The sequence below is a fragment of the Coregonus lavaretus genome (genome assembly GCF_964263955.1).
Source record: "Coregonus lavaretus genome assembly, contig: HAP1_SCAFFOLD_1670, whole genome shotgun sequence".
NCBI classification, from domain to species: domain Eukaryota; kingdom Metazoa; phylum Chordata; class Actinopteri; order Salmoniformes; family Salmonidae; genus Coregonus; species Coregonus lavaretus.
Window position 1 is genome coordinate 37,486 of NW_028166238.1, and position 26,587 is coordinate 64,072.

Genomic DNA, 26,587 nt, shown 5'->3' on the forward strand with positions numbered 1-26,587 from the left:
TCCCTCTGACCTCACAGACACAGGAAACTACTAACCCTGCTACTGCTCCCCCTCCCTCCCATCTCCCTCTGACCTCACAGACACAGGAAACTACTAACCCTGCTCCTGCTCTCCCTCCCTCCCATCTCCCTCTGACAGTTTCCTCTTCTCTTATCACTCTGGTTACGATTTAACTATTTGGCCTCAAGTACATTTCAAAGCCATAACTAAGTTTAATGTCTTTGTACAACTATGTTGAATAATGGGTAAAGATTGACCATGTTAGCCACAATCTCACTCAGATGTGACGATTGAAGCTTCAGGTTTCATTTGTCAAGATCTTTGAATCTTTCCTTAAATCTAAATCTCTTTGTAGTCCATTCTAATTGCAACCTGAGAACAAACTCATTTTCTTCAAGTGAGATGAAATTCATCTCATTATAACTGATGTACAGGTAGTGGATATATAGGACATGGGATGTAATAATGTTCAATGTTTTTATTTATTCAACATAAGCTGGAGTGCACATGCTAAAAATATAATCAAATGACAAATTAATTAATTACATTCAATTTCAATCTATTACCATACATTATATTATTTCCAAAAATCTTAATCTGAGAAAGTAATGCTTGTTTAACCATTTAACAGGATCGTTACACCTGAGAGCTGAGAAAGATACCTTTGTTTCAGATTACTTCTCCTTGTACATTGGTGGGAGGAATGATCAGTAATATACAGAACATAATTAAACAGCAATATGAAGCCTGTATTGGCTGTACTGCTGATTGTGATTAAAATATAAATGAACTGCTTTTCTGATTTATTTTGGCACCAATTTGCAGTTCAGCTCTTATGAACTCTATTGCTCACTAGTGTGTAGACGACTTCACAACATAGTTTATTCTCTGGTGACTTCGTCTGGATGTTGGTCACTGTGAATACCTCATAGGGAGGAATTAAGACTTCTCTCTCTCAAGCAAATACAGAGTAATATGATATGTCAGCTCCAAGACATGTGGAGATCTCAAAGCAGGACGTCGCTCCAAATGAATCTCTGCCTATTCCCCTGCCTAGAGTGCTCAAGGTGAAGGTGCCGAAATCGATTTATTTTATGACAATGTTCTGATCAAATTACACTTTGGTTCTATGATAGGTGGTAATAGTGCTTTTTTGAGGTTGGTTTGATTTCAGTTAGATTATTATAAAATAATAACTGATTTCGGTTTTGATTATTTTTTAAACATTAAATACACTATGCGTTATAAGGGTTGAATTCTGTAAAAACACAGAATAAAACAAGTAATAAAAGTCCTATGATAGTAGTGACTGCCCATTACTGCTTATCACTTATTAACCATCATTTATTCACATTTCTTTAATAAAATATTTCAGTTGTTGTGTATGTTACATTTCTTTTCTTTGATGACTTTATTCTTTCATTCCAAATAATCATCTCATCTCTACAGAGCTGCTGCCTATGCTGTCTGACAAAATCACTATATTAGTTTTGTAAATATATGAACACTATTGCGACTATGAACATAGTTAATAGCTTTATGTAGCAGTAGCCTGTATCTATTGCTTTACAATTCAGGTCACTCTTCCATTTTCCAGTGCTCTTTAGAGTGTAGACGACTTTACACCACAGGTTATTCACTGCTGACTTCATCTGGATGTTGGTGACTTTGAATACCTCATAGGGAGGAATCAAAACTTCCCCCTCGTTTGCACAGGCAGAGTAATATGTCAGGTTAACACCAAAACATATGTTGATCTCAAAGCAGGACGTGTCTCCAAAATCGTATAAGGTCTTATGTATAGAACTTGAGACAAAATAACCAAAGCGCATTTCTTTGTTGACAACATCCTGATCAAAAGTTACATTGGTTCTAAGGTAGGTGGTCCAACATGATGTTTGACTTTGTTTGAGAATCTGAATGGCGTCAGTTAGATAGAAGTGCAGGGAATGGTACTGGAATGATGTTCCATACCCATATCTGCCTTCTCTAACTGCTTCGTTGAAGTTCAGGTAGATGGATTCGGATGGAGGTTGGGGTTTGTTATTTGTGTACAAATACATAGCGATGGAATGCACTTTTTGCAGACCATCTTTTGGAGTGGAGGCATGTTTCTCTGCAATGTCCCAGGCTCTTCTGAAGTTAGTGGTGGTGTTCTTCTCATGTGGGAGGAAGTAGCTCTCCACTCTCTTAAAGGCTTCGTCTCTGCAGACATCGTATTTGTCATCAACAGAATCAGCTGCCATGTCCAGTGGGAAAATCTCCTTCTGTAACAGTAACATTCTTAAGGGACATTCTCCTTACAGACCTATCAGGTCCTTGCTTGGGTGATAAAATGTCTACCGATCCCTTATTGGCCGCAGTTTGTGAGGCCAAATGTGAGGAAAACAATAGTAGACTTGTGTGTTTGTTGGTTTATGTCAATGTGCAAAATGAAAGTACAAAATAATAGCACCGCCCAAGTCCCAAAGCAGGACGACAAAAATATGATAGACATTTGTTTTTTCTGCATAGCTCAGGGCGTTGTCAAAACAACATGAAGCCTATTCACAGGAATTGCCCATAACATTTAAGGACACTCTTTTCTTGTCAGAAAAAACAGTCGTGGGACACTATTTTTTTAAATGTTGTCTCTGTGAAAGGAGAACTTGTTCAAGTTATCTCTGTAAAAGGAGTCCTTGTTCAACTTAAAAATATAAATGAACCCTGATGGTGTTAAATGTAAAGTTGTATGAACTTATACTTTATAACGTAACAAATATGTTTTTGCCTTGTTTTGTTAACTCAACTTGATTTCCTGATTTGCCATAATTTATTATAAGCAGGGTAAATCAACTAAACTAGGTAAATGAAATATTAGGTTTGAGGTTGTATTTTTCTTAGGGTACCTGTGTCACCAGTCCAAAGTGAAGACAGAGAATCAAAACCAAGACAGAGATGTAGTTTTTCTTCTTCTCAGTGCTCTTCACCTCTAAATATGAGAACACAACCAGTCAAAGGATGAGAAACATTTCCATTGTGCCTTTACATACAAATAAGTTGCAGCTACATACAAAACGGTTGTCATTGCTAAAAAAATATCTCACCATCAATTAAGGAATATCCACCACCCATGTTGCAGAAGTTGTTGACCTCAAATCTACAGCATGTTCAAAGTATATAATCAAATAAAGTTAACTCTTATTTCAACAACCCAAGTGATACAACAACAACAAGTGATACCTGTTCCTAAGACTGGAATAAAATATCACATCCTGTCAAATGGAGAAGCACTCACCTGCACTCTGTACTAGTAACTATTGATGCAAGGAGCTCTTCAATCAAACTCTTCTTACAGTGTATCAGTTCTCTCTGTCATCCCAATCATGCCTTTCTTTTTATAGCTGTGATAATGACGATCCATCCCACACAGTGACGTTGAGGTCTCGACTGAAAGAGAACCTTAAAGTGACTTTCTCTTTCAATTTGGATAAATCTTTACCTTCACGTTCTTCATTACAATGTAATATCTTTATAGTGATAGTGAGGTATATCAAATCAAATCAAATCCAAAAATTGTATTTGCCACATGCGCCGAATACAACAGATGTAGACATTACAGTGAAATGCTTACTTACAAGCCCTTAACCACCAATGCAGTTTTTTAAGAAAATAGTGTGTAAAGTGTTAAGTAAAACATAGATAAGTAACTACAGCTGTATCTGTAGTTAGTACTACATCCACCCAGGTCTCTGTCACCAACACTACAGCTGTACCTGTAGTTAGTACTACATCCACCCAGGTCTCTGTCACCAACACTACAGCTGTACCTGTAGTTAGTACTACATCCACCCAGGTCTCTGTCACCAACACTACAGCTGTACCTGTAGCTAGTATTACGTCCACCTTTGGCTCTGTCCCTGAATCTAAGGTTTCTGTGTGATGCTTTCTCTCCTATGGAACAGAGTAGAGCTATAGAGTTGTATAATAGTTAATGTAGGTAGATGTCATGTGGAACAGTGGAATCAGTGCAAAGAGAGTTGTGTCATTAGACGTAACCGGTATATATATGTTATGTTGTACTAAAATACAGTGTGGAAATATGAACTTGTTGTCATAAAACATGTGAAGGGTTTGATTCTTCTTTCTAGTCTCTTAAATCTGTCAAACTGAAGCTATGGAGATATTGTCACAACTTCTGAGTAACTCTTCACAGTCAGCATAGATAAAGAAAGACCCCTACTATATACAGTTGAAGTCAGAAGTTTACATACACCTTAGCCAAATACATTTGAACTCAGTTATTATCAATTCCTGACATTTAATCCAAGTAAATATTCCCTGTCTTAGGTCAGTTAGGATCACCACATTATTTTAAGAATGTGAAATGTCAGAATAATAGTAGAGAGAATGATTTATTTCAGCTTTTATTTCCTTCATCATATTCCCATTGGGTCAGAAGTTTACATTCACTCAATTAGTATTTGGTAGCATTGCCTTTAAATTGTTTAACTTGGGTCAAACTTTCGGGTAGCCTTCCACAAGCTTCCCACAATAAGTTGGGTGAATTTTGGCCCATTCCTCCTGACAGAGATGGTGTAACTGAGTCAGGTTTGTAGGCCTCCTTGCTCACACACGCTTTATCAGTTCTGCCCACACATTTTCTATAGGATTCAGGTCAGGGCTTTGTGATGGCCACTCCAATACCTTGACTTTGTTGTTCTTAAGCCATTTTACCACAACTTTGGAAGTATGCTTGGGGTCAATGTCCATTATCGAAGACCCATTTGCGACCAAGCTTTAACTTCCTGACTGATGTCTTGAGATGTTGCTTCAATATATCCACATACTTTTCCTTCCTCATAATGGCATCTATTTTGTGAAGTGCACCAGTCCCTCCTGCAACAAAGCACCCTGACAGCATGATGCTGCCACCCCCGTGCTTCACGGTTGGGATGGTGTTCTTTGGCTTGCAAGCACTCCCTTTTTCCTCCAAACATAACGATGGTCATTATGGCCAAACAGTTATATTTTTGTTTCATCAGACCAGAGGACATTTCTCCAAAAAGTACGATCTTTGTCCCCATGTGCAGTTGCAAACCGTAGTCTGGCTTTTTTATGGCGGTTTTGGAGCAGTGGCGTCTTCCTTGCTGAGCGGCCTTTCAGGTTATGTCGATATAGGACTCGTTTTACTGTGGATATAGATACTTTTGTACCTGTTTCCTCCAGCATCTTCACAAGGTCCTTTGCTATTGTTCTGGGATTGATTTGCACTTTTCTCACCAAAGTACGTTCATCTCTATGAGACAGAACGCGTCTCCTTCCTGAGCGGTATGAACATGGTACCTTCAGGCGTTTGTAAATTACTCCCAAGGATGAGCCAGACTTGTGGAGGTCTACAAGTTTTTTTTCTGAGGTCTTGGCTGATTTCTTTTGATTTTCCCATGATGTTAAGCAAAGAGGCACTGAGTTTGAAGGTAGGCCTTGAAATACATCCACAGGTACACCTCCAATTGACTCAAATGATGTCAATTAGCCTATCAGAAGCTTCTAAAGCCATGACATCATTTTCTGAATTTTTCCAAGCTGTTTAAAGGCACACTCAACTTAGTGTATGTAAACTTCTGACCCACTGGAATTGTGATTCAGTGAATTATACGTGAAATAATCTGTCTGCAAACAATTGTTGGAAAAATGACTTGTGTCATGCACAAAGTAGATGTCCTAACCGACTTGTCAAAACTATAGTTTGTTAACAAGAAATGTGTGGAGTGGTTGAAAAACGAGTTTTAATGACTCCACCTAAGTGTATGTAAACTTCCGACTTCAACTGTATATACAGCCCAAATATTACTACTGGTACACAGGAAGCTACAAACAGGAAATAAGTAGGACTTTTATGAATAAGATACTACAAACAATAGCTGTGTGTAATAGTGTGTATTCGTGTGTGTACATGCAAGCATGTGTAGTTTACAGATTTATTCAATTGTTTAAGCACAATTTTGGAAACACTACACACAATTAGCACAACCCTACACCAAAGTAGCACAACACTTCAGATCATTTGCAAAATGGAACACTTTTGTCAAAACGATACACGACTTCATAAAAACAGTATTTTGTTACCATACGAAACACACACATTTCACATGACTTCAATATTTTTGAACCAGTTACACACTGCTGTTACTAACCTAAAACACTTTTAGCAAGTCTAATTCTCAGTGATTAGAGTACTGTAAATGAAGTACACAGAGAAAGTGCAACTATACAAACACTACACAAGACCAATGCTGCAGACTGAGGAAAATATCATTTATATCTCTCCATATACCCAAATCAGTCAACATGTCAACATGGAGAATCACAACAAAACATGTCCCAGTTTTCATGCTACTACAGTAGTATGCATAACACTGTTAGCTCAGCAAACAACAGACAAACGTAAAATACTGTATCCAGTACAGGTTACAATTACAGTAAATAACAACAACAACAAACATAAAAAATAATCTGAAAAAAACTGACAATATTGCACAGAAAATACTACAATAAACATACTATACATTATCTCTTCGCCTAGCTGGATCTGGCCAGAGAATTTCATCAACATCACAAGCAATATCCTCATTAGCAAGACAACGTGGGAAGAACCGTCTTGAATGTCGAATCCATCCTTACACAGCTGCGGCGTGGACTTGGTCACAGGCATCCTCCATGGCCTGAATGAGGGGTACCTGAGCCTGGGGCTGGAGATCGTAAACCTTCCACCGCCATGCAGAGAAAAACTCTTCGATAGGGTTTATAAACGGAGAGTATGGTGGAAGGTATAGTACTGTCAACTGTGGATGTTGTTGAAACCAGTTCTGGACCAAAGCAGTGGAATGACACATTGTCCCAGATGACAGTGTATTGCATCTGGTGCATTTCATTACCTGCTGTTACGATGTGGTGCAATCGGTCCAAAAATGTGAGAATGTGAGGTGTGTTGTAAGGGCCCATTTTGGCATGACGGAGGAGAACCCCATGTTGTGAAATGGCAGCGCAAAGGGTGATGTTACCCCCACATTGCCCTGGGACATTGATTATAGCCCTGTGGCCAATGATATTTCTGCCTCTCCTTCTTGCTTTTGTGAGGTTGAACCCTGCCTCATCAATATATATGAATTCATGCAGGATTTCCTCAGCATCCATCTGCAAAACTCTCTGAAATACAGTGAAAGACAAGATTGTGTAGTTCAGGATAGGTCTAGTATACAGTCAATGTAAAAAAGTCATGTGTGCAGTATGCAACATCACAGTGCTAAAGTGAACAATACAAACCTCCACATACTCATGCCGCAGCCGTTTGACCCTCTCTGAATTCTGCTCAAAAGGCACTCGATAAAGTTGTTTCATTTTAACCTGATGTCTTTTCAGGATGCGTGCCAGTGTTGACTGAGAGACCTGATGGACATTATTGAAAATGGCATGGTCACCGATAATGTTGGCTTGTAGTTCTCTGAGCCTGATAGCATTATTGGCCAAAACCATTTTTATTATCTCTCTCGCTTGTCCTTGTCGTTCCCGACCCTCAATCCTATGTAGAGAATAATACATGTAACTTACTGTACAATGTCACAGGAAGGGGTATCACAAGTGCTGATATGGTTCATACAATAAGCGGCTGATTACTGTAACTGTAGACAGATCTTCTTTTACCTGTTTTCCTGTCGAAATGTCCTTATGACAGATGACACTGTATATCTGCTAAGATTTGGCTGAACTCTCAGTCCAGCCTCCCTCAGCGTCAATCCGTGGTTCACAACATGGTCCACTAGTGTTGCACGAATGTCATTTGATAAGTTTGGTCCTCTTCTTCTTTGTGCACGTTCTCCTCCTGCTTCAGGTCTTCCTCGACCTCTGGCTCGGCCTCTGCCTCTTCCTCTACCTCCTTCTCCTCCTCTGTGTACTCCTCCTCTCACCCTCACTCTTCTTCTGACTCCTTCCATTTTGGTTGAAGGCAGGTGAACCTACCTGCTGCATTTTTATAGTGCTTAAACCTGATTGGTGTGTCTACAATTTAGCAATCGTGTTTGTGCACCTGATGGCTGTGTTTAACAGATTGGCTCATAGGTGTGGTAATTTGACAGTCAGTGCTTTGGAATTGCAAGGAAGTGACATCATGATATAGTTCTGTGTCTGATGTATACATGTGTGTTTAGTGTTTTGCAAATCACTGTGTGTAATGTTTTGTAAATAGTGTGAAGCTGACAATGTGCTTACAGTTGTGCAAATCTAGCTTTGTGTTTTGCTCCTTGAGTGTAAGGTTTTGCTAATTGTGGGAAAAGTTTAATTTTAGTGTGTAAGCAATCGAAAAAAACTGTAACGTCACCATGACAACATACTGTAACACATACAGTAGCCTACAGTGCACACAACTTCCTCTCTCTCTCTCTCTCTCTCTCTCTCTCTCTCTCTCTCTCTCTCTCTCTCTCTCTCTCTCTCTCTCTCTCTCTCTCTCTCTCTCTCTCTCTCTCTCTCTCTCGCTCTCTCTCTCTCTCTATGATCACCAGGTCTGCTCCTCTCTCCAGACAACGCTGTCTGCTATCCTCCCAGGTTTTTTTCTCAGTAGAGCGGAAGTAGAAATTGGAGTCAAAGTATCTCCATTAAGAGTCAGTTAGAAAGGTAATCATACAGTATAAATAACCATAGGACTCAGTGAGAAAGGTAATCATACAGTAGATATTACCATTAGGAGCCAGTTAGAAAGGTAATCATACAGTAGATATTACCATTAGGAGCCAGTTATAAAGGTAATCATACAGTAGATATTACCATTAGGAGTCAGTTAGAAAGATAATCATACAGTAGATATTATCATTAGGAGTCAGTTAGAAAGGTAATCATACAGTAGATATTAACATTTTGAGTCAGTTAGAAAGGTAATCATACAGTATATATTACCATTAGGAGTCAGTTAGAAAGGTAATCATACAGTTGATATTACCATTAGGAGTCAGTTAGAAAGGTAATCATACAGTAAATATTACCATTAGGAGTCAGTTAGAAAGGTAATCATACACGTGTGTGTGTGTGTGTGTGTGTGTGTGTGTGTGTGTGTGTGTGTGTGTGTGTGTGTGTGTGTGTGTGTGTGTTTGTGTTCTCGCATCAGTGTGTATCTCCTCAGGACCTGAGGATTCAGGGAGAAGACTCTACAGGATGGGTGCTGTGAGCTTTGGGATGCTGTGTGTTCTACAAGTCACTCTCAACATCTCCCTGAGACTAGTCTGTGAGTGTATTGTTTTCTAATCATTACACTATATCAGACTTTCACAACAAGGTCCTGAATTCAGATGTTATCTGTGTACATTAGGTAAGTTCCTCCTCTGTTACAGACCAGTTACAACAACCTGGCTGAAGAGAGAGGCCATCTTCAGGCAAAGCTTTTTGTGATAGGTGAGATATAATCGTGATTAACTGGAAGTAAAATCAACAGTAATTATATAACAATGGGTTTGTGAGTATAGAGATACTAGCTACGTTTCTCAATGTGTTCACCTTTGTTCTTCAACAGAGCAGTATTGTCAAGATGAATGGAGATACTTTGATTCCAGTTTCTACTTCCTCTCCACTGAGAAGAAAACCTGGGCTTCCTCCATCCTTCCACCATTTTAAAGTAGTCAAAGTAGTCAACTGGGTGGGTTTTCCTATTGGTTGTAGCCTCCATGGCGTTGCCCGTACTGTCACAGACACTATAATGGGACAGATATAAAGAGTCCTCTATCTATCTCTATGGGTCAAGGTCACAGTAATAGAAGGAAGAAACTGAGCTTGTAGAAAACAGCCAGTAGGGGGAGACAAACACTTATAAAAGTAGGTATTATACCCAACATGAGGGACTTTTCTGACCAGCATCCCATTGACAATCAGATTATAGACAAAACCTAAAACTGACCCTTATCTTAACCCTAACTTTCACCTAATTTTAACCAACTCAGAAACTGAACTGATTATAAATGTATAATTGAAGTTTAAAATGAAGCCTTTTTCTTTATAGATGTCCTGTTGTACTTGTGGTGACCTTATATCCATGGATGAAAAGTGTCCTGTGTGTTTAGGACAGATGCAGTGCATAAGGCCTACATAGAATGTGAATAATGACATTAAGGGTACGTCTCAAATGGCACCCTATTCCCTGTATAGTGCACTACTTTTGACCAGGGAACATCACTATTTAGGAAATTGGGTGTCATTTGGGACACAGTGTTTAGGGAAGTTATTGCTGGAGCACCTATTGTATTGTAATTTCAGTTGATTTCAGCATGCGTTGCTGTGCCAATTCATATTTATCCATACCACTGACTTCCTTTAATAACAGCTTCCTGTCTGTCTTTATGTCTGTCTGTCTGTCAGTGGTTGGTGGTTACTAGCAGACCTGGGCCACGTATTCATTAGGGCACACCATAGCAAAATGTTTTACAACTGCAAATGAAAACACGTTATTCGTATGGGACAGGTACAGTTAGTTCCTCCCTGTTTCAGTTTGCTTTCTTCCATTTGGTGCCTAATGAATATGACCCAAATACTTTAGCTGTGCTTGGTTTAGCTTGCCTGGCTTAATGGAACCAATAGAATAGTCCCAAACGCTCAAAGTATTTGACAGATTTCCAATAGTTTTTAAACCCAGGTCTGGTTATTCCTTATTTTGTAAAGGATCCAGATACATTATTAGCACTACACTAGCACTACACAGCTGATTCAAATCATCAAAGCTTGATGACGAGTTGGTTATTTGAATCAGCTGTGCAGTGCTAGGGCAAAAACCAAAACGTGCACCCAGGACTGAGTTTGGGAAACCCTGCTTTAACGCAACATAGCTATAGTCAGTAAACATTGTTGAACATGACTGAGGGCATATATGCCAAGCCAGATATGATCAATACAAATTTAACAGAGGTGAGATGGAGGAAAGGATTGTGGATATCTACATCAGTGCAGACACACATGCCAGTTACAACACCCTTACTGAGGAAAGAGACCAACTACAGACCAGCTAAGAACACCTATCTGAAGAGAGAGACCAGCTACAGACCAGTTACAACAACCTGACTGAAGAGAGAAACCAGCTACAGGCCAGTTACAACACCCTGACTGAAGAGAGAAACCAGCTACAGACCAGTTAAAACAACCTGACTGAAGAGAGAGACCAGCTACAGACCAGTTACAAAACCCTGACTGAAGAGAGAGACCAGCAACAGAGGGAGAGAGATGATTTTGAAGGCTGGTACTACATCTCGACCAAGACTAAAAACAGGAAAGACAGCAGATAGGACTGTATATACAGTGGAAGGGCCTTGAGGCCTCATTTATCAATACTACTTAACCCATCAGAGTTTAAGCCCTGGGGGGGGCTTACTGCTATTAGCCCATACAAACATATTGAATAACAGATTAACTTCATGGAACAACAGAAAGTCCAAAAAAATTGCAGAAGGAAGTTTGTTCTGAAGTGTCTCTTCTATCTGAGAGATATAAGAAAGATCCGGAAATATATCTATTTTTTTTAACATGTATTTAACCCCATATTCTTGGCAATAAGAACGGAATTTAGAATGTTCATATGCATAGAAAAGTGGGATTTATCAAACAATCCCACCAGCTTCATACACACACAAGTAGGAGATTACCTTTGATGAATACCAATTGTTCTCAGCCTCAGTGCTCTTGCAGGACCTTGACTATTTGGATTACAAAACGCCCCTAATTAATCACATAGGGTCAAAATCATTCCTTTAAACGCCATACCATGAAATAGCATACAAAGGCACAATCAAAAGAAGCTTAGAATTGTATTTCTTTCGAGACTAATTATAATAATCCAGACTGCAATACAGTGCTAGTGTCAGAGATTGAGTACAGCCAAAATGTTTTATTTGGCTCGCTCAGTTGTGGTTTGACCTGTAAAAATAAAAACATAGCTACAAAAAGAGGACCATTAGGACAATTCAAGTTGCTCTAGCAATGGCAAATTTACATCAAATGAGTAGGCAACACTCACCAATAAGCCATCCATTCACAACAGCTCCCCCTGTAGGCGTATAGGCCAACATTGCTGTTCTAGAGAATGAACTAGTCGTGCGTTCCAACAGGCTACCTTGTCACCACATTCAGCAGCGTTTTCTGTGCATCACATAACGTATCACCTGCACATTAAGAGTGGAAGCCTTTTCTGTTCACGTAGTTGAACTCGTTTTGGGATGGTGATGGGAATGTGGGTGCCGTCTATTGCTCTGTTCATATCTTGGGGATATGATATTTGTGAGTCTGTAACTTTAATACACATATAAGTGAATTTGTCCCAATACTTTTGGTCCCCTATAATGGGGGGACTATGTACAAAAACTGCTGTCAATTCTAAACGGTTCACCCAATATGGACGAGAAAACCCTAAAATTAAAGCTGAAAGTCTGCACTTTAACCTCATGGTCATTGTATCATTTCAAGTCAAAAGTGCTGGAGTACAGAGCCAAAACAACCACAAATCTGTAACAATGCTTTCGAAGCTCACTGTAAATATACATTTTAGTCATTTAGCAGACGCTCTTATCCAGAGCGACTTACAGTTAGTGAGTGCATACATTTTTATTTTTTATACTGGAATCGAACCCACAACCCTGGCGTTGCAAATGCCATGCTCTACCAACTGAGCTACATCCATGTATCTTTCTCAACAACAGGAGTTGATCTTCAATCTCAACAAGAGGGTCTGGATTGGTCTGACTGACAGAGAGACAGAGGGGACCTGGAAATGGGTGGATGGAACAAGGCTACAATTTTCAATTCATTCAACAATTGTATATACAGGTTGACTGTCATTGAAACCAGGAGTCAACAAAGTTGAATTTAAGCTGAAACATGTCTGTATATTATGTAGAATTGGGATGTTTTAACTGTGATGTCTGACCGTTTTTAACCCTGTAGGTACTGGTATTAACCATGATATCTGACAGTTTTTAACCCTGTAGGTACTGGTATTAACCATGATATCTGACTGTTTTTAACCCTGTAGGTACTGGTATTAACCATGATATCTGACTGTTTTTAACCCTGTAGGTACTGGTATTAACCATGATATCTGACTGTTTTTAACCCTGTAGGTACTGGTATTCACCATAATATCTGACTGTTTTTAACCCTGTAGGTGCTGGTATTAACCACGATATCTGACTGTTTTTAACCCTGTAGGTACTGGTATTCACCATAATATCTGACTGTTTTTAACCCTGTAGGTGCTGGTATTAACCACGATATCTGACTGTTTTTAACCCTGTAGGTGCTGGTATTAACCATGATATCTGACTGTTTTTAACCCTGTAGGTACTGGTATAAACCACAGCCTGATAAGGGTGGTGACCAAGCAGAAAATGGTGAGGAGGACTGTGTTGAGATAGGTGAAGATCATAGTCCTCTAAAGGCATGTAATGACTTGTCATGTGACAGGAAACTCATTATGAGAAAGTGGTTTAACATCTCCATGACAACATACTGTAACACATACAGCAGCCATCAGTGCACACAACTTCCTCCTTCATTCTCTCACACGCACACACTGTAGGTACTAGATTCAGTCTGTTGCGCAGAGGATCCGAGCTATAGTGGAATTGAAATGGCAATTTTCCCGTCTTTGCGGAGACTGCATTCATGGTAAAGTCTGCATATGTCAGCTTAATTGAAAATTAACTTTACATTTCAATAGCGCTATAGCGCAGATCTTCTCCTCTACAGATTTAATCTAGGTCTCACTGTCAGAGTGAGCCACAGCAGAGGAAGAAGAAAATGAAGGTAATGATGGAGAGAGAGAACATAAAGAGAGAAAAAATTATAGTTATGTTAAGATTTAGAGGACAGTATGTATAGTTGAAGTGGGAAGTTTACATACACCTTAGCCAAATACATTTAAACTCAGTTTTTCACAATTCCTGACATTTAATCCTAGTAAAAATTCCCTGTCTTTGGTCAGTTAGGATCACCACTTTATTTTAAGAATGTGAAATGTCAGAATAATAGTAGAGAGAATGATTTATTTCAGCTTTTATTTCTTTCATCACATTCCCAGTGGGTCAGCAGTTTACATACACTCAATTGGTATTTGGTAGCATTGCCTTTAAATTGTTTAACTTGGGTCAAACGTTTCGGGTAGCCTTCCACAAGCTTCCCACAATAAGTTGGGTGAATTTTGGCCCATTCCTCCTGACAGAGCTGATATAACTGAGTCAGGTTTGTAGGCCTCCTTGCTCGCACACACTTTTTCAGTTCTGCCCACAAATGTTCTATAGGATTGAGGCTTTGTGATGGCAACTCCAATACCTTGACTTTGTTGTCCTTAAGCCATTTTGCCACAACTTTGGAAGTATGCTTGGGGTCATTGTCCATTTGGAAGACCATTTGCGACCAAGCTTTAACTTCCTGACTGATGTCTTGAGATGTTGCTTCAATATATCCACATTATTTTCCTTCCTCATGATGCCATCTATTTTGTGAAGTGTACCAGTCCCTCCTGCAGCAAAGCACCCCCACAGCATGATGCTGCCACCCCTGTGCTTCATGGTTGGGATGGTGTTCTTCGGCTTGCAAGCGTCCCCCCAAACATAACAATGGTCATTATGGCCAAACAGTTCTATTTTTGTTTCATTCATTCATTCTTCATTCTGAAGTGTCTGTCCTATATCGGAGAGATATAAGAAAGATCAGGAAATATTTATTATTTATTTTTACATGTTCAGTGCGTTCGGAAAGTATTCAGACCCCTTTTATTCTAAAATTGATTAAATAGTATATTTGTTTCATCAATCTACACACAATACCCCATAATGACAAAGCAAAAACAGGTTTTTAGAAATCTTTGCAAATGTATTAAAAATAAAAAACAGAAATACCTTATTTACATAAATAGTAAGACCCTTTGCTATGAGACTTGAAATTGAGCTCAGATGCATCCTGTTTCCATTGATCATCCTTGAGATGTATCTACAACTTGATCGGAGTCCACCAGTGGTAAACTCAGCTGATTGGACATGATTTGGAAAGGCACACACCTGTCTATATAAGGTCCCACAGTTGATAGTTCATGTCAGAGCAAAGACTAAGCCGTGAGCTCGAAGGAATTGTCTGTAGAAATACGAGATAGGATTGTGTCGAGGCACAGATCTGGGGAAGGAAAAGATGAAAGTAGAAAAGTGAAGAGAGACCTTTGATGAAAACCTGCTCCATAGCGCTCAGGACCTTAGACTGGGGCAAATGTTCACATTCCAACAGGACAATGACCCTAAGCACACAGCCAAGACAACGCAGGAGTGGCTTCGGGACAAGTCTCTGAATGTCCTTGAGTGGCCCATACAGAGCCCGAACTTGAACCCGATCGAACATCTCTGGAGAGACCTGAAAATAGCTGTGCAGCGACGCTCCCCAACCAACCAGACAGAGCTTGAGAGGGTCTGCAGAGAAGATTGGGAGAAACTCCCCAAATACAGGTGTGCCAAGCTTGTAGCGTCATACCCAAGAAGACTTGAGGTTGTAATAACTGCCAAAGGTGCTTCAACAAAGTACTGAGTAAAGGGTCTGAATACTTATGTAAATGTAATATTTCCGGGGTTTTTTTATATAAATGTGCAAACATTTATAAAAATCAGTTTTTGCTTTGTCTTAATGGGGTATTGTGTGTAGATTGATGAGGAAAAACCATTTAATCAATTTTGGAATAAGGCTGTAATGTAACATAATGTGGAAAAAGTCAAGGGTCTGAATACTTTCCGAGTGCAATAGCCATTGTCAATGTTAAGATTTATAGTTCACTATGTAGCATTGCATGCAGGCTGTACATCAATATATCTGTCTCTTTATCTATCTCTCTCATTCTCTTTATCAGGTAGGCTAGTAGTGTAGTTGATGGTTGGATACAGTACTGAATGATTAAGTAATGATGTCTAGTAGTTATCATGTTGATGGTCATGCTGAATGGTTAAGTGATGATGTCTAGTAGTTATCATGTTGATGGTCATGCTGAATGGTTAAGTGATGATGGCTAGTAGTTATCATGTTGATGGTCATGCTGAATGGTTAAGTGGTGATGGCTAGTAGTTATAATGTTGCTAAATTAAGATTTAGAGGAGAGTATGTACACGTAACGTAAAATGTTATTTCTTTAAATAAACATGTCAAACATGTTCTCATTTTAAATTATTAACATATATCGCTTTTTTACTTACAAGAATAACAAATGGACATATTAATAAAACAGCAACCATGTCATTTAACAAGGTCTATCAGCCTGAATATGATTAGATACTGAAAACAGTGTGACCTGCAGTTGGACACAGACAGAGGGCAGAACAGTACTGAGAGGACACTCACACTGCACGCCACACGCAGGCACACACACACACACATACACATGTAAAGTTCCCAATTTTAATGTCCGATAAAGATGCAGATATATATTTCCCCCACCACCTCTGAATAACTCCTCACACTGATGTCACACACAGACAGCATACATAGAAAAAAAGGTCCCTATATGGCCATCGATGGCCGGTCACAGAGTACAAGCCATAACGTGACCTCCTTATGAAGGCTGGGATGTCAAAGCCTCAGTAATGCTCTAAGATCTATGTGCAAATTCAGAGGGTCCAATTTTGCATCTGCTAAAATAGATGATCAATTATATCTTGAATCGTTTAAAACGGATGGGAAACAACCATGTTTAGATTAGAAACTAAGGCTGGTGCAAGTCACGTGGTGGCCAGTGTTGTGTTCATTTGACAGTTTCCCCATTCACTGTGGTTGACTGATAAAGACTTTCACTACCATAAGTCACACAGACGCAGGACAGTCCAGGGAGAAGACAGGTACAGATATACATTAGAGTTGAGGTTAGAAGTAGAAGTTACTGTATTTGACCACAAGTGTGTTAAGATGTCAGAGGGAGTCTATGAAAACTCAGACAGATTTGAAGACGGAGAACCTAATGCAATGAAGAACACGGACATTGATGACCAATTATATGGCAACTTAAGAGCCTTCAAGCCCAGTCCAAGAGATGTTGCTTCAGGTAAGATTGCACACACACACACACATTACACACACACATTACAGGTGAGATTATCCTGTAGTACTATAGCTTTATTTGTCCCAATCCTGGATGATGCGGTAAAACATATTACCAAAGTTCTTACTTGAATAATTTGTGATTCAGTTCATGTTCAGTGGTGGAAGAGACCCTGTGGAGTTGCTGCAGTGTGTCTGGGGCTGCTGTGTGTTCTCCTACTGGCTGGGATCATAGGCCTGAGTGAGTGAGAGAGAGAGAGAGAGAGAGAGAGAGAGAGAGAGAGAGAGAGAGAGAGAGAGAGAGAGAGAGAGAGAGAGAGAGAGAGAGAGAGAGAGAGAGAGTGAGAGAGAGAGAGAGGATATAAGTGTGCAGGGGGTAGATATGATCAAACGTATACGGTGAGGGAAAAAAGTATTTGATCCTGTGCTGATTTTGTATGTTTGCCCACTGACAAAGAAATGATCAGTCTATAATTTTAATGGTAGGTTTATTTGAACAGTGAGAGACAGAATAACAACAAAATAATCCAGAAAAACGCATGTCAAAAATGTTATAAATTGATTTGCATTTTAATGAGGGAAATAAGTATTTGACCCCTCTGCAAAACATGACTTAGTACTTGGTGGCAAAACCCTTGTTGGCAATCACAGAGGTCAGACGTTTCTTGTAGTTGGCCACCAGGTTTGCACACATCTCAGGAGGGATTTTGTCCCACTCCTCTTTGCAGATCTTCTCCAAGTCATTAAGGTTTCGAGGCTGACGTTTGGCAACTCAAACCTTCATCTCCCTCCACAGATTTTCAATGGGATTAAGGTCTGGAGACTGGCTAGGCCACTCCAGGGCTTATTGTGCTTCTTCTTGAGCCACTCCTTTGTTGCCTTGGCTGTGTGTTTTGGGTCATTGTCATGCTGGAATACCCATCCACGAACCATTTTCAATGCCCTGGCTGAGGGAAGGAGGTTCTCACCCAAGATTTGACGGTACATGGCCCCGTCCATCGTCCCTTTGATGCGGTGAAGTTGTCCTGTCCCCTTAGCAGAAAAACACCCCCAAAGCATAATATTTCCACCTCAATGTTTGACGGTGGGGATGGTGTTCTTGGGGTCATAGGCAGCATTCCTCCTCCTCCAAACACAGCGAGTTGAGTTGATGCCAAAGAGCTCCATTTTGGTCTCATCTGACCACAACACTTTCACCCAGTTCTCCTCTGAATCATTCAGATGTTCATTGGCAAACTTCAGACGGGCCTGTATATGTGCTTTCTTGAGCAGGGGGACCTTGCGGGCGCTGCAGGATTTCAGTCCTTTACGGCGTAGTGTGTTACCAATTGTTTTCTTGGTGACTATGGTCCCAGCTGCCTTGAGATCATTGACAAGATCCTCTCGTGTAGTTCTGGGCTGATTCCTCACCGTTCTCATGATCATTGCAACTCCACGAGGTGAGATCTTGCAGGAGCCCCAGGCCGATAGAGATTGACAGTTCTTTTGTGGTTCTTCCATTTGCGAATAATCACACCAACTGTTGTCACCTTCTCACCAAGATGCTTGGCGATTGTTATGTGAATTATTTAACAAACTATTTTAGTGTCTCTGTGCGTCTCCCAAAAGGTTGTAAGTCTTTTGGGATTTAAGTAACGGCCAGAGTCCCGGTCTGCATAGTCAGAGATATTTATTAATTGAGAATTCTGAAACAAAATGGTGGTACAATCCTTTTATACACATAAGTCATACTAAAAATCCTGTCACTGTTCTTATCTTTTCCCACTCCTTGCTCGGCCAGGTGCAGATATCGCATCCTCCCTATATTGGGAGGACCCTTTATCTTGGTTTAGACAGTTCTCCATTGTTGTCTGGTCTAACTCTTACTCACATTGCTAAATAGTAGCTCAATGGTAGCTTACTGGTCCTACACTCACACATTTCTAACACATTATACACAGTTTCAGGGTGTAATAATTAGTCATTAATAATTAATCTATCAATCCACCCTTTGACTAAATATTACGCACATACAAAATATATGTTTTTATAGAAATAAATCACACTCATTGAAGTATATAAGTTGGTTTGCATATAAAAACATTAAAAAGTGTCTCATTCAATACAGGTTCATCAGGGTTACCCCATGATTAAAAGAGTCATGTTACTATTTAGCAATGGTACCTAACCTGTTTACCCACTATCTGGAAACAACAGTCTAAGCCTATAGTGAAGAACATTTGCTTCATCACATCCTGCAATATTGATTAATTAGTACATCATACTTAAAACGAGACTTTAATACACAAAAGACATTACAATAACTTTTAAACTAGAGATTTGTAGTTCTAGGTTAACATCCAATCACAGCTCTTCGTTAGAATTTCACTGCAACCTTCACACATTAGAACTAAGAAAAGTTTCATCCAGTCTCAAACTATCTGAATCGTCGTCATCCTCCACCAAGCCTGGTAGGTCATATCCTTCATTCCTTAGGTCGGAGTCCGGGATTGGGCCGTATCTCACCATCTGTTGGGAAACTGCCTTTTCCATCGCCTTGCTCACCAACCCTCGGACACAGGGAATAAGACAACATCCACAAAGAACAAGCATACCCACAGAAGCTATAGCTGCACCCAGAATAGTTACAACAATAGTTTTCCATTTACCAAATATGTTATCAAACCAACCGTTTAGGGAGCTATCAATACCAGAGTTCTCAGCCAGTTCGTTCGCCAGCGTGGTGAGTCCCTGAAGCGCTTTGGTCACGGACCTGTCCGGTGCTGTATTGTTGGGGATGAAAGTACAGCACATAGATCCAAACAGAACACAAACTCCGCCCCGCTCAGCCAAAAGCATATCTAAAGCTATTCTATTCTGCCATGCCATTAAGCTAGTTGCCGCTGTCTGCTCAGCCAATCCCTTTATTGCATCACAAGTGTGGTTTATAAATCTTTGCTGTTTATAGTAAATATAATTTATCCAATCTACGTTTTTAAAAATTGTTGACCACCAGAAAAGACTTGATTCAAACCCAGCTGCGATCTGATTCCTAGCTTTGAATTCTTCTGGAACCCCTCGAGGTACTCCTATGCCATCAATATATATCCTTTCATCAAAGGATCCCGGGAGGAGGTCCCGCTTTCTACGTGACAACTCACCAGTCTCTGACACGTTTGATTGTTTGATGAGAGTGAAGGGCATTACCAGCTGAGCTAGCGCACAGGTTCCTGTCCAATTAGTATGTAGGTGAGGCCACAGTCTGTCATCACCACACAACCATCAGATGTCAGCACGGGCCTGGTTTTGGTTCCTAAAATCCTTTGGCTGCAACAAAGAGGAGAGATTAGTCATGGTCTCTTTAGTAGTGACATTCTCTGTGTGGGAGCAGGAGCTAAGATGCCCTACCCTGTATCCTATTTTATCAGTCCTAGAGAAACAATAGTAAGACTCCCCTGAGACTTCAAACGGAGGTAACCTAGGTCGGGGTGACTTTGTTATCGGGGGATACAGATAGTGCAAGTTACTACAAGACTCCTTCACCACATTCCCAGGTGGCTTGAACAATTTAATCATGCAAGATAAACCTGACGGAGAGTTAAAGCCCGTCAAGGGGAACGGAGCAGTTGTTAACCTTGGTTTGGCTGTCCCACATGCATAACAGTCCTCTTTAGACATAGTTCTTGCCGTATACTGAATCCATTCCAACCACAGGTTAGGATCCCTATACCCCGTCTCCACCTGTACTACTTCCTTCAGGTCTATAGTTTGCACTATCTTCACCACGGCCCCGGTCTCACTACCTCCCTCAGAGAGGTTTACTCTATAGGGTGCCCCAGTTGAAGAGGATATCTCACTTGTCAGGTCTGTAACATCTGCTGGGTTGATTACTACCCAGAAAGCCACTAATGGGTCTCCACAACATTTGCGGTCAAATCCTATGTACCACATTCCCTCATCCGTAGCCTTTACCTGTTTTAGCGTAATTCGGACTTTCAGACAGTACCTACCCTTATATGGGTCGCACTGCCATTTCTGGTAATTCCCTACTTTCACAATACTCCACCTGTCCTTAAACTGTGTATGGAGATTGACATATCCCCCTCGCTCGGTATGAGCAACTACATGGTCCCAGGATGTACATGGTGACATACATATATATCTCCCATCCTTTATGATACTACCAGCCAGTAGTCCCCAACTTCCCAACTGGTCCGCAAAGACCTCAAAGGTGATGTCCTTCCCTACAGTCCCTAGTACTTCCCCTTTCCCTACGTCTAGCTGTCTCCTATGCCTTCGTAGACTGTGCTCAGGTAATATTTTATCAACGTGTGTTAGGTTAACTACTACTTCTGGCGGATCAGGAGGGTTTGAGTGTGTTAGGAATATGGCCCCCACAATCAGACAGCTACCTGCCGTCAGGAGACCTGTGAATCCCCACCCTCGCCCTGAGAACATGTCAGATGCCAGAGGCCAACCCATTGCTTTACCTTCTATCGAACTCACACAGGGATGATCAGACAGGGTAAGGGAATCTTCGTTAAGGAGCCAACCCCCGAGCCCTAGTGGTGATCGGTTCTTTCTCCTAACTCTGTGTTTGTTCGTCAGGTGTAGCTGGGTTTACCTTTTTACAGTGTGTGACATGCACCCAGGTGGATCTTTCCGCAATTCTTACAGCGAAGGCCGTCACCAACAGGACCTGATATGGACCTTCCCAACGGGGCTAATTCCAGTCTTTCTTCTTCAAGGATTGGATCCACACCCAGTCACCTGGTTGGATGGAGTGGGTTACCTTCTCCTTTAGTTCTCCTGTGGGGCACAACATCTTTGACATATGTGTTTGGTTAATGAACAGTCTTCTCATGTGTTGTGCCAACGTGTCTTCTACTTCTATGTCTGCCTGTTCTGGCCCTGCCAACTGCGGCATCCTGTAAGGTCTTCCAAACACTTTCTCAAAGGGGGACAATCCATTCTTATCTGGCGTTATTCTGATAGTCATTAGTACGATTGGCAGACGTTGTACCCAATTCCTTCCTGTGCTCATGTGAGTTTTTCGTAATCTAGCCTTAATTGTCTGATTCATGCGTTCGATAAGTCCAGCCGATTTCGGGCTATACGAACAATGCTTCTTCATGTTTATTTGTAACTTCTGTCCAATATTATATATTACTTGATTAGAAAAATGGGATCCATTATCAGAAAAAATAGTTTCTGGAAGGCCGAACCTTGGTATTATATCCTGGCATATTGCTTATAATACTGTTATAGCATCTGCCGAGGAGGTAGGGAAAGCCTCTACCCATTTAGTGTATTTGTCTATTATAGTCAAACACCACTTCTTTCCCTCACTCCTGGTCAGCTCTATAAACTCCATTTCTAATTGTTGAAAGGGGTACTTAGCCGGAGGGTACTCACCCAGAGGTGCCCTTTGTCTGCCCTGGTGATTATTTTGAGCACAGATAACACATCTTGAACAAAAGTTTTTTAAATAATTTGTAATCCCATATGCAACAAAGTGTTGTCTAATCTGCTCTACCATCCCTCCGGTTGACACATGGCTCTGCCCGTGTGTCAATATTGCAGCATATCTAAACAGTGATTTCGGGAGAATTGGTAAGCTATCTTTGACCCATATTCCCTCCTTATTTACTGCGCCTTGCTTTACCCATCTGTGAACTTCCTTAATTGGGGCCCTACTGTAGCTCTCTATAAGTAGATCTCTGTCTATCGAAACTTCCTCTTTTGACAGCTGACTGGAACCAGAGAAGTGTTTTGACCCAGACATGTGGGCTCCATCTCTCTCTATAGAATTGCTGACTCTGTGTCCCCAATTTGACTGCTGCTGCTGCATGGGTGTCATCATAATGAAACCATTTCAAGCCTATTGTCCTTTCTGTGGTTTTAAACAGAGCTTCCTCATATTCTTTACTAGGGACAGAGTATGTATTATACCACAGAGTACAATGTAAGTCATCCTCAGTCATTTTAGGTGAGTCAGGTACTAGGGTTTTAGTCAAGTCTACTAAGGTCTTTGGTATGTCTGAGTTACCTCCCCTCAACAGGTCCTGGCTATACCAATAACATGGTTCCCCTTCACCACTTACAACCATATTATCCTTTATCACATGAGCCTGCATTCCCCTCACTGTCGGTCTTACTTCTATGTTTAACTGCGTCATCGCATCTCTTCCCAATAGATTAACAGGACACTGTACTGAAATCAGTACAGGCAGAGTAGCTTCACTCCCTGTCTTTACATGTTTCAGTGTTACTGGTGCAGACAGCTGTTCAATACCTTTATGACCAGAGGCTGATCGCACTATAATTTTTTCTCCATTAATGTCAATTCCCTCTGGTGCATTATCTTTACAAATACAGGTTCGGTCTGCCCCAGTATCACAGAGAAATTTTATCTTTTTACCCATTACTGTCAATGTTAGGTATGGTTTCTGTTCCTGTTGTAATGCCAAATCTACAAGAGACAGATCAAACACCTCCAGTTCTCTCTCCTGCTTCTCCTGATTTCTCTCTTCCTCCCACTCTAGTCATGCCTCCTCTTCTTCCTCTGATTCTGGCTTTCTCCCCCTGTCTCTTCCTCCTCTGCCTGGATTATACTTTCCTCCTTTTCCTCTCTTCCCCTTCTTCTTACAGTCTCTTGACTGGTGCCCTTTCCTTCCACAGTGATAACACGGATCCTCACATTCTTTAGCAAAATGTCCAGTTTTGTCACAATTGAAACACTTCCATTCACTCCTGTCTCCACTATTACCGTTGCCTCTCTTCTCTCCTAGGTTCTTCCAGTCTCTCCTGCCTCCCATCTCCCCTGGGACTGCCACTAGGTACTCAGCTCCCTTCACTTCCTTTCTCTTGTTTCGTTCCTTTACATTCTGTTCATGATGGATTGCATAACGTTTAACCTCAGCTAAGGTAGCCGTCCCCCAGCCAATTAGGGTATTTTTTATTGTTTGAGAGATTTCTGGCCTCATTCCACTTAGGAAGGCAATCTTTAACTGTTGGTGATACGGACCCTCTGGTGCCCCTGGCCCTGGATCTATTAGCCCACTGTTTGCATTGAACACATCTCTCAGTCTCTCTAGGTATTGACTAATAGTCTCACTGTCTCCCTGTTTACACTCATGGACCTTGGAGAAGTCGGCATGTCTGTGATAATATTCTCTCAGATTATCACAGAGTTGTGCCAACTTATCTCCATAAGCCCCTCCTTCTGCCCACTCTAGGACCTGCGCATTCCCGTCTCCGGGAACCCAGTTCCCTCTCACTGCCGCCCAGTCTTTTAACACTATCTGTCTGACTGCCCTCTCTAGTTCCCCTGTATTCAGCTTAAAGCTGGCGGTCAGCCCTTCCATATCTCTTCTGAACTGGTGTACCCCCGTCTTGGGGTGGGGTATCCCTTCCACTGCTCTCACTACATTTCTCTGGGTCCATGCTCTGTATACTTGTAATGTATCAGGCTGGTTGTCTTCTCCTGCTCTGGGGTTTGGCAGGGCTATTAAGGGATAGGATTGCTCCATTTTACCCTTACCACTGCCAGCCCCATCTGATTCTTCCCCTTCTGACTCATCATTCCCCTTTCTCTTGGCCTCAGCCCTGTGCCTCTCTAGCTTTTTCCTTTTCTCTTTCTCCCTTTTAGCCTCCTGTCTGACTTTCTCTGCCCTTGTCCTGTACTCCTCTACCTCTGGCTCTTCCTCACCTTCATCTTCCCTTCCTCCTCCAGCCCCTTCTTCCTCATAGGGAGGTGGGGCCGGTGGGGGGGGCGACATTATTCCCCTGCACTCTCCTTCTCCTCCCTACGTATTCATCATCTGGATTTTCTCTCCATGCCTGGTCTGCCAAGTTTGGATGTAACCTTTCTGCCCTCTGCTCTGGGGGAGGCACGGAGACCTCAACCTTCACTTCTCTTTCCCTCTCACTCACTTCTCTTTTCTTGCTGCCTTCTTCCCGCTTTCTAACTTCTACTAGCCACACCATGGCTGTTTCTAAGCCCTCTCTTTTCTGTTTCTTTAGATCAGTACCACAATTTACATGCATTTGTTTAATCATGGATTCCAGTTTAATTACATCAAGTCGCCCAGTAAAGCCATATTTCTTTCTCCAAATATGCCCATAATACACATTTCGTTTGTCTCGCATTTCCATGAATTTCTCGTCCCCAGTAAATTCTGGGACCTCTTGTGAGGATTTGTCCCCCATGGTTGGTACTGTTAAAATTCCCTTAGCCACCTCTTCTATATAACAAGTCAATTTAACAAGTAATACAAAACAGCTTCACACAACAACACCTTGAATCACCCCTTCCTGTATATGTAATCTTGACTAGTCCCCCAGAATTATCTCATACTTTAGGGAGGATTTTATCCCCACAATGTAATCTTGATAATTCCTGACAGTCTCATACAACAGGAATGGGTTCTCCCTCCTCTATACAACCACCTGGAATTATTCATAGATGTGACTTCTGAGTAAACATTAGGTCTCACACGTATACAACCTTACATGATTATTGGTGTTATATCGGTAACAAGAGTTTATAAGGCTCCAGAACGGATAGAGTTTACAGCAAAATCTACAGTTGTTTGTGACTTTTGACTTTACTAATATTCTATTTCTCACACATGCTATTTTAATTCCTTCTGGTGTACTTTTTGTATTTGTTTAACCCGGATTATTTGTTGACTGTTCAATAATCTCTTACAGGTTCCATCCCATAGGTGTACTTTTAATAGTTCCTTCTATTTCAACACCGGGTAGTTTCTTTTTGGTAATGGCCTATTACCGTGAATCGTTACGGACCAACCAACAGGTTGACTAGTCCCCCAGAATTATCTCCTACTCTACGGATGAGTCTATCCTCACAATGTAATCTTGATAATTCCTGACAGTCCCCTACATTTCACTTAAAATGGCTACGCATTGATCAATTTGCTACTTTTCAATATTTTAGCACATTCTCAAATCAATTTCACCAAGTAATGAATAAAGACTACTGACCTTATCCTTGCAGCTGAGATTCAATGTAGGTTTGGATTCCGTCACAGTCTCTGTCATTAATCAGGTGTCCTCTGGCCTTTTATAACCCTTAATGTCAAAGGGCAGGACTTTCTATTTACGAATGTATCATTCACCCGTCGACGGTTTTCAGAGTTACCTGGAATGACAGAAACAGGGTATTGGAGTCCGGCTCAGAAGGACCAAGCTGTTATGTGAATTATTTAACAAACTATCTTAGGCGGCCTGTATTTTTCCACTATACACATCTTGTAAACACACACACACCTCGGCTCAGCTCATGTTTTCCTCTGCTCACCTGACCATCACTGTTCTTATCTTTTCCCACTCCTTGCTCGGCCAGGTGCAGATATCGCATCCTCCCTAAATTGGGAGGCCCCTTTATCTTGGTTTAGACAGTTCTCCATTGTTGTCTGGTCTAACTCTTACTGTATAGGTGGTCCTCTGTAGCTCAGCTGGTAGAGCACGGTGCTTGTAACGCCAAGGTAGTGGGTTCGATCCCCGTGACCACCCA

The 26,587-nt window shown here is 41.1% G+C and overlaps 1 protein-coding gene across 1 annotated transcript; it reads right to left on the reverse strand.

Moving 5' to 3' along the window:
* Nucleotides 1-1,484: 1,484 nt before the first annotated feature.
* LOC311114944 (T-cell ecto-ADP-ribosyltransferase 1-like) lies at nt 1,485-3,114 on the reverse strand (the record flags this gene model as incomplete). Its single annotated transcript, XM_084190164.1, has 3 exons — nt 1,485-2,267; nt 2,889-2,971; nt 3,087-3,114. 3 exons carry the CDS (start codon nt 3,112-3,114, stop codon nt 1,485-1,487), a joined length of 894 nt encoding a protein of 297 aa, XP_084046290.1.
* Nucleotides 3,115-26,587: the final 23,473 nt, after the last annotated feature.